The 16,240-nt window shown below is 34.7% G+C and overlaps 1 protein-coding gene across 4 annotated transcripts; it reads right to left on the bottom strand.

The window, feature by feature from the left end:
- Positions 1-3,583: 3,583 nt before the first annotated feature.
- On the bottom strand, positions 3,584-15,898 carry LOC117327988 (terminal nucleotidyltransferase 5C-like). 4 transcript variants are annotated; one of them, XM_033885275.1, is made up of 3 exons: positions 15,734-15,898; positions 9,159-13,884; positions 3,584-8,886 (listed from the first exon to the last, which is right to left on the bottom strand). In XM_033885275.1, exons 1-2 carry the CDS (start codon positions 15,812-15,814, stop codon positions 12,622-12,624), a joined length of 1,344 nt encoding a protein of 447 aa, XP_033741166.1. In that variant the 5' UTR covers positions 15,815-15,898; the 3' UTR covers positions 3,584-8,886; positions 9,159-12,621. The 4 variants fall into 4 exon arrangements, with proteins under 4 accessions (XP_033741166.1, XP_033741167.1, XP_033741164.1 ...); XM_033885276.1 differs by lacking the exon at positions 15,734-15,898 and adding an exon at positions 14,091-14,319; XM_033885273.1 differs by lacking the exon at positions 15,734-15,898 and having other exon boundaries at positions 9,159-14,040.
- Between the last annotated feature and the right edge of the window lie 342 nt (positions 15,899-16,240).

Below are 16,240 nucleotides of genomic sequence, written 5' to 3'. Positions count from 1 at the left end.
CTACAATAGTCCCCAATCATCTAGTCTATAATAGTCCCCAATCATACAGTCTACAATAGTCCCCAATCATCTAGTCTATAATAGTCCCCAATCATCCAGTCTATAATAGTCCCCAATCATCCAGTCTACAGTTGTCCCAAATCATCTAGTCTATAGTAGTCCCCAATCATCTAGTCTATAATAGTCCCCAATCATCCAGTCTATAATAGTCCCCAATCATCTAGTCTACAATAGTCCCCAATCATCCAGTCTATAATAGTCCCCAATCATACAGTCTACAATAGTCCCCAATCATCCAGTCTGATTGTAAGTTTTTATAATAAAGGTGATACAAACAGGGTATTAAAAGATAGCTCTTACACATTGACAATTCAGAGATAATGAAGAGGTAATGACTAGATATAATTAGCTTGACCTTAAGGAATTGTTTATCCGCCAATAGAGTGTAAAGTATGTGGCATCATTCCTACAGATGACTATAGAAAACAAGAATCCCATTCAGAGTTACATACCATGATACTACAGACAAGACATCTTGTTCTTATATCACATTGGACATGTTATACACATGTTAATAATTAGGAGACCACAAGAACAACAGCCAAATTCTTCAGGGTTTTATTTACATAGAATACCTGTTAGTTTTCCTCTCTATTTTTCCGGATTGGTACCTCGGCCCTAACCTTTACCATAACTCTATAACTTACCATTTTATAAGTCAAGTCTAACTATCAGGTGCAAATGTAACCTTTATGAGTTTAAAATGCTGTATCCAGGCCTGCAGACTTACATCCAAAACAATCCCTAACTAATAAAGGCATATCACCTTTAGAAGCATAGGATCCACAATATTTCCACATAAAAATTGTCTGTTTTAATTTAAAAAACTATATAATGTGTAAATGAAAAAGGTATGACACTTTCTTTTTTACCTTGAATATCATGTAACACATTTTTTGCATGTTGAAAATTGGTAGGTAAATTATTATTGGTAAGATAATAGAGTCGGCAGAACACAATTGTCAATATCTCCTTGATAACAAAAATAACAGTAAAAACAAAACAGTGTGAAGTATTTTATATACGTATTCATGTTACACCTTGAGTGCCGTTTCCCTGAAACTGAACATTTTCCTGTGAATTTTGTAGATCATGTGACTACTACCCATGAATAGAAAACTACAAAAGAATTTATGCAAAATAATAAGAATTACACATAATTATCTCATGTCTCCAAATATAAAATGTGAGAAATTAAGCTTAACCCCCAGCTAATTGGAAAAAAAATCAACATATTTTACAATTAATTAACAAAGTCCAATTAGCAGTAAACTGTAGGTGAAATTCAAAATCTGATTGTGTGTAGGGATGATGAAAATAATCCAGGTTTGGTTATGACAGCACAATTACTTAATGAGAAATTAAACTCCACCCCTAGCTATAAAGAAAACTTTAACATGGCCCAATTAATTAACTAAGTCCAATTAACAGTAGAATTTGCTATAATTCTAAATCTGAAATGTGTAGGGATGGTTTTATATAGATACAAGTACATTCCAGGTGCCAGTATGATAACTTATATTTATATATACTTATAGAGAGAAATTTAGAGATATACAGAAATGTTGATGCCTTCCAGCAGAAAATAACACTTATGTCTCGCTTTGCGACTCTGCACACAAGACAAAAACTGTATCTCCAGGACTCTTCAGCGATAACAAAATATGAACTGTTGACATGTTCAGCTACTTGCACATACACCATCATTTTCACATGGCTAACGTTATCACCTCATCACCACGATAGTTACCACATCAATTAACACCTGTAATATTGCAATGAAATTACCGCCAAGATAATTATTTTGTATGTAACTTTTAGTACAGCTAAAATGACAATGTTCTACATTGGTTTCCCCAAACTCGAAATTCTTTCAAACGTTTTTGGAAATATTTGAGTACATTGTATATAAATGGGATTAGTATTGGTGACTCATCTGCAAGGACTTCAAGTTGAACCTTGACATTCAATGCTTTCAGAAGTCAAAACAAGATTTCACTTGAAGTTTGAAGGTTCAAAACAGCAAATAAACATTCTTTCAAACAAAAAAGGCAGTTATTTTGGGGAGACAAAAACAGCTCTCAAAGGTCAATTAAATTAAAACCTTGATCTGTTTAACTATATTAAAAAATTAGGGAAAAAAATAAATTTGATAGTATGAAAGCAGCAGTCTACAGGTAAAATATGAAGGTAACATGTGATTGGCTTATGAGTAAGGAGGAGTGATCCCAACACGGAGTTTCGTCCAGAAATTTATTCCTCAAGTTACAAGTGTAAACAACTCAAAAAAGGAATAAATTTCTGGACGAAACTCTGTGTTGGGATCATTCCTCTTTACTCATTACCTGGATTTTTACACAAGACCTCTTGTATCTGTTAGGATCCACAGCAGTTTTATCAGGATCAGCTGTGTCTCCAACCCCCCCACATAGTGATTTGTTTGGCTAGATTAGATCAATACCAGAGAACAATTCTGACAAAACTTATGGATAAGTTTCACACTTTAGGCTCCACAAAGTCCCAGGACGAAGACCATGGATCAAGTCTGTTGTGAACTTGTCATTTTCAATTTTCAAAATAGAAATGGCAGATGCCAGAGGACTATAAAACATAGAAAACTGGTCTACCATGACCTCTTACAGCGCTGAAGCAATGCATGGATATCCATACCTACTGGGAGTTTTTTTCTGAATCTGTGTTCTACATCACTGTCAAGAAAATGGTTAACAGCACTGAAAAACATCTGGAAACAATTTTAAAAGGAAAGTGTTGTGACTACAAATTTCCTTTTAATGGTCAACTCCATCAGACTTAGATTTCCCCAACTTACTCTCAAACGGAAAAAGCTGGGACAGATGTTTAAATTTTGTGGCATTTCTTGTTAAAAAAATCTACATATTCTGGTATATGTTTATGAATGTTGTGTGTTCAATTTCGAACACCAGTCTGTGACCATTTTCAGCACCACACTAGTACTTTAGTTCAGGAACACTAGCTTTACAACCAGAATTTTGTAGTGAATAACCTATGATCAATTAAAGTTTCTCAACCGACTTCATATTGGTAATCTTCATAGAAGCTTGTCTCGAAGAGACCACATATAGTTATAAACTCATGAGCAATTATTATATGTGTCAAAATTCTGACAACTACACTGGTACTAGAATACTGTACCAATTAATAGGATTCCTGTTTTAATTTTCCAATTTTGAATTAGTGAATTCAAACTCAATATGGTTTATCCTCACCGCCCACAGCAGAATTCTGGATGTTGCGCTATCACAAGTATATCTATAAATAATGACCACAATATGGACATATTTATTATTCTGTCATATAAAGTTTGCTTTTGACTGAATTGTCGACCCTTTCAAAAGTCAATTGGACTACTTTGATATCAGGAATATGAGGAGTGATATGTGTAAACTTCCTACTGATCATGATAACATCAAAAGTACGTTTTTATATAAAACACAAAGTGTTAAAGTACTAGTACTGTAGAAAGAAAAACCAGACACTGATATTGACTATAATTCAAAAATATTTTATTTCTGGAATTCTTCCAAAATACCAACACTGAACAATCTCCAGTGATTGTATAACCATTATCAATCAGATGGCATAATGTTACATGTACGTTGTACAATGGACATGATACAGAAGTATATAGTACATGTAATAACAAACAAAAGTAATATTTCTGTATATGGACACTCGGTGTCTGCAATGTAATAATCTGTGCTGGACAAGATTCCACAGCTTATACACATATATATATATATCATATATACAGGTACAAGACAATAGTTTACAAGGTATATATGCTGCTGAACATACAATCATATTGCCGACACATTTTGTTATCAGAGATGCTAATATCTCTTTCGCTCTACGACTCCCTCCTCTGACGTCCGCTAACATTGTGTAAAACTTTGGCTTGGTATTTATAACGACAATGGAACTGATGTTCTGCTGCAATCTCATGATCAACATCCTTTAATTATATTGTACATGTGTAAACCCTGATAATTATATTTTAGCACAGTGATTTTTAAAGATCTTTCATTGATTGAAAGTTTACAGAAATATATGGTGTATAAATATAGCTTTGAGAAAATAACAATGAAATGATGCTTTTAAAATCACATCCAACTTTTTAATGAAAGACATTTAAGCAAAAAAAAAAAACTTTAACAGAACACAGAACCTTAACAAAATTGGCACTTTCTCTTCATGATAAACAGCAATTTAACATTGTGTTTCATTCGACCTGTAATATTGTTCAAACAAGAAAAAAATGTGTGTTTTCATTGCCAGATGTGGCAACCATCAACATGATAACACATTGTATGCATAGTACCAATGGAAAGAGTTTGTTTTGAACTGCCCCATGGTATTTTTTTTCTTTTTGATATCTAGATCTGCTACAACAAAATAATATAACCATACTTTATGCAAGAAATTGTTTGGCCTTAACAATGGAGCCGAGTATGGAGATTATTCCAATTTTGACAATACCACTATCTTCAGAAAGTGGTTGTGTTCAAGTATGTTTAATCATCCTCTGTATAAAATCTATGTTTATACTTGGGAGTGGGTTTTTTAAACGCAGCAAGAGCTTATTAATTACCATGGTTATAAATCAAAACAAACTCTCTCAAAAGATCAGCTAAGCTCTACTCATAACTTTTCATTAGTGTGCTAGTCTTTTTCTGATTCAATGCGTCTTGGTATACCTGTACATCTACTCCATATAAGTTTGAGTTTCATATATGTACTTGGGATTTGCGTAGCCACATATATATATATACATGTATATGTACATGCTTACTCTTGGTGAAACCAGCTACATACACAGGACAATAATTTCCATGTTATGTGTATCATATGCATACTGCACCAACGTGTCAGCTATTAACAATTTTCAAAATATTGATGTTCAGAAAAATTCCAAATATGAAGCATCAAAATCAGACATGAGACTGCCAAATAGTTGAGTCAAGAGTGCAGAATGTAACATTATATTATACGCCTGAAAGGTCAACATTTTCAGGTGCGTTTACTGATTTCTTGAAATATTTTCACCAGACCTCAGACCTTAGTATAATCAACTGAGTCACCATATATGGTTACATATATATATGACCGAGTTCTAACAAGACCGTCCTTATATGGTTACTTATCTGCCTATGACCGGGTTCTCATTGATACTATCCTAACTTGACTGTCATGATGAATTTATTTATGATGCAGCAAAAATGACTTAAAACACACAAAAAAAAAGTATAGGCAATAACAAAATGCCCATGATTTGAACAACTTTTTATACAGAAACAAGAACTGTTCTGTCAAACATAATCATTTGAACTATATATACTGCGGTAACTGATTCAGACAACTCATATAATTTCTTTACAGAATCTATATGAATAGCATTTTAGAACATGTTTTTTTTTAGTAAATCTGTACAAAAAATAAGGCATCAACAACAAAAAAACAACAAAATTTATACAATACTTGTACACCAGTTGTTATAAATCAAAAAAAAATTTACAATCAATGTATGTACAATACATACTAAACTACATACACTATATATGTGAAGTCAGTACCGCACAATATGTGAATTACTAAAACAGCAAATAGCAGATATTTATGGTGGAAATATTGTGAAAAATGACATACCTAGTATGTATATAACATAGCTTTACAAGTTTAATGATTGAAATATAGCATAGTTTTCTAATTAGTTACCCACTTTATCATGACTAGAAACATTAGATTCAAAATGAAAATTGGTCAGTTTCATTCTAGATAAACATATTGATAAGAAATAACAATGATGTATCATAAAAATACACATATGAATCAGACATTTGTAGATCTAACTTGTGTCTTCTCTTCAGTAGACTATATGTTAAACTGGGTCTTATAATATACACTACTACAAATCAAGTTTTTATTACATCAATATCTAGCCGTCTTTCATTTTTGCTTAATTCTAAATTGGATAATAGAAGGGCAAATAATTTATCCTATACAAGATATAGTAATGAATATTCCAGTAACCAGCTATAGTTACGCATACAAATTTGCTTCTATAAATCAGAAAAATACATTTTATGGGGTTTTTTTTTTTTTAAAGAATTTCACTTTTAATTTTTCATAATTTTTATTAAATACATTTTATAAGCAACATGGGAATTTTTAGTTTTGTGATGGTTACAGGATGAATTAAAGTATCAGTAAGAAATTTGCTAGTTATAATATCTTTCTCTCTTTCCATATGTAATGTCAGTGATCGATGTCACTGTCACTATTAGGAGATGACCAAACAAAATCATCGCTTGGTGGTCTATTAGATTGGAGAATCCAAAACATGACACAAGATATAGTCATTTCTGATATTTTCACTTCAGATATAATCATAGCTAGCTATATAGCGATACATATGCGTTTGCCTAAAAGTCTAAATATTAATGTCAAGTGCAGAAGGTATATACAATAGCTGCAGAATATCCTGAATATTAAAAAGAAAAAAAAATTAAAGAGTTTTAAATGATTTACATTTGTTTACTATTTATATATAGCTACTTGAAATAAAGATTGAATAATCAGTTTTCAGTGATCTCACCAAGAATTTATATTGAAGTAACCTTCAGAGTTAACTGGTACATTTTCTATGCAGGCTTGTACATCATCAATGTAGCTATATAAGGCTGTATCAGTAAAGCGATAAGTTTTATGAACCCTGTTTGTTCTAGATAGATAAAACCTCTCTTGTGCTTCTGAATCACCTGCTCTACAAATTGATAACAAACATTCAAATCAACTTTTCAGGGACTGAAAAACCAACAAGTGCTCTAAATAAAGATATTATACAGATTACACCTATGGGCAGCTGTCAAGAAGAGAAGACACCAAGTTTAGCTAAAATTTGACAGAAAATAGGTTACGAGGCCAGCTCACTACTCAAATGCGGACTTTGAAATGCCGCATATTGACCAAAATTTAGAAAATAATATGTGATTGAATCGATACAGATAATTCTGTTCTGTAAATACATATAACTGAACACAGTACATATATGTAAGGAGGTACTACATAACATTTTCATCAGTCATATTTTGCAATGAAGCTGTCCTTATAACATACACAAGCATAGACAGAATCACTCTTATTTATAGAGCTAGATGTCTCATAATCTAACAAGGACCCCATTTATAATAAATGACACTAAGCAAACCCTGATTAGTTTAATCTAAAATAAAATTAACTGATGAAGGCCTATCTCATTCTCATTTTCTTTAATTTGAAATGAAAAAGCTACTAAATTTGAGCACTGGCGAAATTATGTCACCTTATGCAAAGTCATTGGAGATTCACACATGTACATGTGCATTTTTTAACATATACTAGCACATTCGTTTCTTGACTTGCCACTTCACCACAAACTATTTCTGTGAAAAATGAGTTTATCTGGACAGACATGTTGTATAAACATGACATACGTGTATAATGTAGCATAATTTAGATGAATATATATACTTTCCATCTTGAATGAACATATTCATCACGTAATATATTCCCACCAGCAGGAAATGTTTGATTTCATATAATAACCAAAAAAAATATGTATAGTGAAGACAGTTTCCTCCTACACAACGTTCTGTCTAAATGTATGGGGATATTTCAATGAGCCAGAAAACATGTCACATATGCCATATGTTTATATAATGGATATCCTTACATGATGACAAGTACACATTCAGTAGAACAAATCAAATTGCAGAGATATTATAGTCACTCAGATCAGATGAAACTTAAGCAATAACAACTATTGCTTTGATTATCACAGTTCAACACATAAAATTCATATATACAATATCATTTGTCGCAAAAAAAATATGTAAATACACGACCAATTGCAACTTCAAATAGGGTGGAACTTTCATAATTTTATACCCTTCTTTTTTCTACACCTTACTCGTTTGGTCCCTTTACTTTTTCTATTGGTAGTATTACTCCTAAACTCAATGGTTTATGATGTCCTGGGTTTTCACATATTGTTTTCATATACCACTTTTCACAATAGCCTCCTCTTCCATGAATGTTTCAGTAGTAACAAGATTTCAATGTGTGAATATGTAAATATTTCATACCTACTCCAGCTAGATCTGATCAAAGACAGTGAAGTGTGTATATATGTCCAATGCTTGATGCCAGACCAAGTTCAGTCAATGATCAATGGTAGTTAACCTTCCTACAGGACAGTTAGGTGTATAATATAAACTACAAACACACAACTACTGGTTTTGCTAGCTGTGCTGCCTTTTTGAACTCCTATAAACTTCAGATTTGTTTAATGCTACAAAGTCATATATTATTTTATCCAAGTAAAGTTAAAGCTTTTTTGATAACTAAGAAAATATCCCTTGGGTTTTCAGAACACTGCTGTTGTAAAGAGTTGAAAATGAAGATTTCTTGCAATTAGAGAATGCTCCAATTACATAAAAGGCTTTCTCCAGAGCCAGCTCCAATACAAACCTCCATCTGCACCCCCATGTATACAAGGGGTGTTCCAATACACACGCCCCTCCCTCCTGTATACCAGGGGTGTTCCAATACACAAGTCCCTCCCTCCAGTATACCAGGGGTGTTCCAATACACACCTCCCTCCTTTATACCAGGGGTGTTCCAATACACACGCCCCTCCCTCCTGTATACCAGGGGTGTTTCAATACACGCCCCTCCCTCCTGTATACCAGGTGTGTTCCAATACACACGCCCCTCCCTCCTGTATACCAGGGGTGTTCCAATACACACCTCCCTCCTTTATACCAGGGGTGTTCCAATACACACGCCCCTCCCTCCTTTATACCAGGGGTGTTTCAATACACGCCCCTCCCTCCTTTGTACCAGGGGTGTTCCAATACACACGCCCCTCCCTCCTTTGTACCAGGGGTGTTCCAATACACACGTCCCTCCCTCCTGTATACCAGGGGTGTTCCGATACACACGTCCCTCCCTCCTGTATACCAGGGGTGTTCCAATACACACGCCGCTTTCTCCTTTGTACCAGGGGTGTTCCAATACACGCCCCTCCCTCCTTTGTACCAGGGGTGTTCCAATACACACGTCCCTCCCTCCTGTATACCAGGGGTGTTCCAATACACACGCCCCTTCCTCCTTTGTACCAGGGGTGTTCCAATACACGCCCCTCCCTCTTTTGTACCAGGGGTGTTCCAATACACACGTCCCTCCCTCCTTTGTACCAGGGGTGTTCCAATACACACGCCCCTCCCTCCTTTATACCAGGGGTGTTCCAATACACACGTCCCTCCCTCCTTTATACCAGGGGTGTTTCAATACACACTTCCCTCCCTCCATTATTTCAGGAGTGTTCCAATACACACCTCCCTCCCTCCTTTATACCAGGGGTGTTTCTACCAGGGGTGTTCCAATACACACCTCTCATTCTCCTGTACACCAAGGGTACTCCAATACACACCTCCCTCCTTTCAGAGGTGAGGGGAAGATATTGGAGACAAGTGGACAGTTTCTATATATTGTATGTAGAACAGTAGCTATATTGGTGTATTTCATTACTGGTAATATTAATAATGGCCCTATCCTACTACTACAGGTGAAGCTTGAGCTGATATAACATACTGGAGAGCCTATTGGCCTTTCCTCACACCTGGCTCTAATATATGTATATATATACACACTGCACTGTATGATGGTCTTTCTGTCATACTGGTCACAATGTGGCCAGTAGCTATTTACCTTGGTATTGTATAATAAATTTATTAGCTACTCAGCCAAGTGGAGATTAAAATCATAAAACTAGAATAAGGCAATTACCGATAATTACCTGGGTCAGGAAACTTCTCTGTTCCTATATATAGCTAAGTATGAGACGTGCAAACAATAACTTCAATTTTAACTTAAGATTAATAACATTTTTAAATGAAAATTGTTCTTCAGAGTGACATCAGACCAGCTGGTTAGCTATATATAACCACTTACTTAACCATATTTCAACACTTCAAAATGTTATTGATATCATTCTCAGATATCACTTCCAATCTCATATGAACTTCTAAATATCCAGCAGAGTTATTTCAATCACTTTTAAACAAAATTTTTAGTTTAATCTATATATTCATGATAAGATATTTATCAATACAGTATTGTACATCTCATATCTCGGGACTCTTGTCAGTACTTGTATTACAAAATAAATGTGCCTAGCAGAATTAATAAAAAAACTTCATTGCTGCAACAAGACATTAAAATGTATCCATGTACCAAATTCTGAAAGTGAAACGAAAACTATACCTCTGAATATCGAAGATTTCCAAATCTTTTAAGCAATAATTTCCTCTGAAGATTTCCAAATCTTTTAAGCAATAATTTATCACCTCTATTTGTTTTTAATCATTGACATGCCATTAAGAAATGAATGATTGACAAATTTAATCTAACAACAATTACATCCTATGTACACGGCTTGTGAAAACACTAATTATAATTAATGCTTTAAATGGATTCTGAAAATCTATTACCAGACCAACACAAAACAGGAAATGTACAGTTGAATACAAGTAATATGTAATCATTTAATTTAAACTGATCCAATGGTATTTGAAACAACATTTTTTTAGACAAGTTGAATAAATTGCACAAACTGATTTTGGATATACATACATAAACCTGCAAAGACAAAATTCAAAGCCAACTTGAAAAAGTTATTAAGATACATTCAATTTGAGCACTTGAAAAAAATAGCACATGTAATCAAAATGGTAATTTCAGCATCAAAATTGAGAATAAAATCCTTCAAGCACTGTATATTATATGTTATTTAGAATTAATTCAATATGACAAAAATAGACAGGAAGTTTCTTTTTTTTTCTTTTTTGTTAGCCTTCATTATTCTATCAATTTACAAAACATCAAGGTTTACAGTTAAAATGTAAAGATGTACAAGTTTAATAGATGTACAAATAAAATAGTTTATTTGTTGTATCTTGATGAAATGTAATTAGATGAAATGGAATTATGTTTGCACAAGCCCGTAACTGATCACCTACTAACTCGTCCAGTCCCCTTCCATCATGATCACAGATGACCATGCAAACCTAAACCCCCCCCCCCGTTACCTTTTTTTTTTTTAAAATATACAGTATTGGTAGAAGGATGCAAACTAATTCATTTAGACATACCAACTACACTAATCAGCTCTTACATATTGATCTTCCAAAAATAATATATCACAGTTAAATTATTATATTGGATAGCCACAGGCTTACATGTACGGTAATCTCTTATCATAATGCAATCTATACTTGGTAACATCATATACGACAACTAAGTTCAGCAGCTAAACTTCTTGTAAAAAGATCAAATCTAATTACTACCTAAATATCTTATAAATGGAATCATATTTTAATTTACACAGGTCACAACAATATATACTTCATACTGTTATGCCTGAATAGTTCTATCTGCTGCCTGCTTGAAGTTAATTAAAACATGCCTTGGATATATATGATTATATGCATATTGGAAAGTGACATTCTAAATTGGCCCAACTGTGAAAAATAGTCCACTGAAGTTCTGTCAAATAACACACATGCCCCTTTAACTGCCTGGTACTCACCACACTGCTGTAATGTGCTTTATAGGTTTACCTGAAGCAGCCATTTCAGGATCTATAATCAAGGTATGCCTACACTAAATTTATATTCATCTATTTTGCCATTGAATGGCCCAAGCATTTTAGTAGTTTTTAACATTCTTTTGGTAGTTTTAACAATCTTTTATGGATTTTTTTCATGTTGAAGCTAACATAATTACATGCATCGTTTTAAGATTTACAAATTAAACTATACAAGCACATGCCGTATAGCACATATTGTACTTCATTTTAAAAAGAAAATAAATCAGTTTATTAATTAACTTCAAAAATTATAGCAATTATAAATTGAATTTCAAGAACAGCACTTCAAACATCACGGAATGTCAATAATATCCAAGACATATTTCAAATACAATTTTTAGATTAAAATTCTCATATTTACATAGCAAGAACATATGACACAGAAAAAATGTATCTAATTTTTCTCATGAAAAAATAAAACAAGAAAGTTTCCATCATAATGAATAGTGTGTACATTATACATATACATATTGATCCTCTTGTTTCTTTCAACCTTTGTTTCCATATGTTCATGCTAAGAACTTTAATTTTCCAGACAGGAAAGCACCTCTTTAAACTCATGCATCCAATATGTTTAGAACAATTCAATCAATTAAGCTGAGGCAGGTATTTATGGTAATATTGAAAATTACATAATTTCATTCTCGAAAATTAAGCCACTATCAATGGCATTTAATATTCTTGAACATAATTGAGATACATAATATAGTGACAACATCAGAACTAGTACACTTGCACCTATCAAAGAACAGTTGAAAGGTATTCCACCTTTATACATTCACCAACTTGTTACTTCTTCTCATTCAATCCTGGGATGGGGCAATGAATGGCTGCTATGAACACTGCATATATGTTGGACACAAGGGGCAAGATGATGATCCATTGATTTGGAAAACACTACTTGATGGTAATATGTTGAAATACTGATTCCCATTGTTTGGTGAATAGGGGCCATGAAAAAACACTTGATCAATAGTTAAGTTGTTTAACTGATCAAACTGTTGAATTTCCAGGAACTTGATATGTGCCCTACGTTCCTGTTCCATCAACACCTGGTATGCAAGCTGATGGATTAAATTCAACGTTTGACGACGTTCGTGTCCCATCAGACAAATTGTACTCTCATCGACCACTCTATACAGAGTCATCAAGTAATCGTGCTTGAGTTCTTCTTCACCACTGAAGTGGTTGTTTAGATATGACTCTAGCTTTTGTCTTTGCTGGTTCAGATCACTGAAATCAATGAAAAACCGAGAACACATATATCTCTCCATGGCACGAATATCAATACTTTCCACAGGGGTGTAGCCCCTTGTGAGCAAGTTGCAATACTTCAACAGTCCTCCTCCTCTAATTTCCTCTGGATTTCTTGTAGAAATTAGTTTTTTGTTCAAGTGGTACCAAGCCTCCCAGAAATCTCCATATACACTCTCGGCTACAACTGTTGGGTAGAAGTTTTCACTCATAGGGGTGGCTGAGATTTCGTAGAACGTCAACAGACTGTCCAGAATGATCTGGAACGAGTCCACACTGAACTCAAACTGTCTCTTCATCTTATCCACGAACTTAAGTTCCACGTTCTTCCCCTTGTTATTTGAAAGGGAAATCAAACTCCATCTGTCACCGTGTTCGTTACAAACTTTTACCATTTTCTGGACATATGCTTCCTTCAGACTGCAACTGCTCATTTTCTCCTTGTTAACACCATCTGGCAGAAAGTCCAATAAACATCCCAATACACAATTTTTGATTTTCTGTAGCTCATTGTGGTTCGACAAGTCTACCCCAAAAATGAGGTCCAAATCGTTGTATGAGCGAACATTGTCTGTGCCAAAAATGTAGCTGGCAGCACCCCCATTCAAACGAACATCTTTGACACTTACCCCTTCAGTTCGCAGTTTTTCTCTAACTACCTGCACTAAGTCCTTCAGCTTTATGTCCATTGTTGGAAAGTTTCCTCGACCATGAATGGGTACCACTTCTTCCATCACTTCATGCAGACGGACAACTTGTTCGTAACACAACCCTTGAAAACGGTTAGCACATTCCATGGTGACAACACCGTTTTCAAGTATACTTTCAAGAAAATGTATTTTCTGAAATAGAAAAGACGAAATATGTGTTACTCCAATAAAAGCTACAGCGAAACTGTCCGTCAGTCTAACCCGTCCACACTGTTGTGCAAGTCTGCAAAATTTACGCACATCGATTGTCATTCGACCTTCTATTTATTCATGCGCGATGTCCGTATGTTATAGAAATTACTCATTATTTTGAAGGGTTGTCGTTTAAATATTCTTACCCTTTGAACAAACACCAAGTTGATAATGTACCCGTAAAGAAATGTCACGTCTGCTGTATTGCAACCACTGCATAACATGTAGAACTACTTTATGCGCGGAGGTTTTTACAAAGCGTAGTGATATAGCAAACAGCTGATTAGAGATAGGGCTATTTTTGGATACACAGAGTAACAGATGAATTATGATTGGTCAATGGGCTCTGCTAGCTGCGTCGTAGTTTTTATTACACAATCGTATGGTAACATTGGGAATTTGCTAAGAAATATTATTTACAAGTTACCGCTTGCTATATAAATATACTAAAAAACAATTGATAAAGATAGCAATAATACGATCCATATACATTCACATTTATGATGTAACAGTTATATTTATATACATTTGTCTGGCACTAGACCCAATTAAAGTTACTAGACCTAAGCAATGTCTACACAGGTGACAACTACACTAATCACACCATGAACACCTTTTTACGAAAAGGTTAATAATTTCCATTACGCTTATTCAAACATTTTATGATAAGCAAGTTATTAATTATCTGAACTTTCACTTTCGAAATGTTTCCACTTGTTGTGGTGTTTAGTCGGCCTTTAAAAATCTAGGTAGAATACCCCCAGGAACGTCTCAGCCTGTTTTATGACGGTAGGCCTATCTAAGAGGTTCCACTTACACAAAACAAAATCAATCAATTAGATTATCAATTGAACATATATGCGACACAACATTAATACGAAAATATGTCGTTTTTTTTATTATTATTATTGAAGTAACTGATATAAAATACTGTCAATTATTTTCATACAGTGACTCAGGTTGAGCTTGTGGCGTCAAAAATGAAAAATGACAGATGAAGACATTTTTGTTTAAATATCATAATACAAATAATTGATATTACATTACCACAGCATGAAATATGATTTCCTATGTAAAGTATTGAGTATCATCACATACCCTCATCATTAATATTATAAAAATACAACTTTTCTTATCCTCCTATAGACTAAGTGCATGTATTCATTACCCCCCCCCCCCCCCCCCCCCCCCCCCCCCCCATCACCCCACCCCACCCCCGTAAAAAGGGGCAAAAATATCATCATTAATTTGTTCTGTAGCACAGACTTTCTTATCTACAAGTTCGTGGTTCTATCAATTTCCCTGAAGCTGTACCGGTATACATAAAGGTGGTGCGCGTGACCATGTACCTAATGCTATGCAATGCGTTTTGGTTAGGACGATCTACTACAACACGGCCCAAATGGTCGAAGCCCGAGGACACTTGATATGGACCTGGATTTGACCTGCACTTCTCTCCATTGAGTGATTGATGGACCCTGGCCCTCCCTTTACAGACACCGCTGAATTACTGCCAAGTTTGGTCGCCATGACACAGACTGGACATAACACTTTCCTGTTATTGCAATATGATGTGATGTTTAGCTATATTTGATTGGTAGATTGCCGAACAGTTGACATCTGGGAGCTAATTTACTTGCTTCGTCCGTTATGACACGTTCAAACAGCAATACATAGTACTTATAGTACTTATAGTACTACAGCACGAGTGAAATGCATGGGATTTAAAGCTCAGCTAATGGTGCGAATTAGATGATAATTTCAGATTGGAAATTAAATGAAAACTTACCTCATGTCTCATCCTTAAAGTTTCAGTACAATCCATAGCTAAGACTGTCCTTCCACTTAAAGCATCACTTTCAAACACCATAGATTTGTGGCACTTTTGTTTTTGGTGGCGCTGTACACAGGAATCCCGACCAGTACGAAAGTGTTTATTTGACAGAGTGTTGGAGAGGAGACAACCACCACCCACGACTTTCTCGTTTCGATCAATGTTTGACGATCTCCCTACGTAGTACTATTATAGCATGACTACGTCAGCTAAACTTTAACCACGGATCACCACTACGTCCATTCATAATATCGATCCAGCAACCGAAGCAACGTTTCCATATATGGAAAAGGAGATGAATGAAACTAATTCCGTTATACCATGGCAACCGTTTCTTACGTCGATGCCGCACCTACTACGACACTGTGACGTCACACAGTTGCTGCTGCTGGATGGCTATGGGACAGAATCAATAATTTGTTCGAAGTTGTTTACAATAATAGCACAGTATTTTACACAAAC

This window comes from Pecten maximus, chromosome 5 (genome assembly GCF_902652985.1).
Source record: "Pecten maximus chromosome 5, xPecMax1.1, whole genome shotgun sequence".
Taxonomy (NCBI): domain Eukaryota; kingdom Metazoa; phylum Mollusca; class Bivalvia; order Pectinida; family Pectinidae; genus Pecten; species Pecten maximus.
The sequence above is the reverse complement of the archived record's forward strand: the minus strand, read 5'-3'. Positions and strand labels throughout refer to the sequence as shown.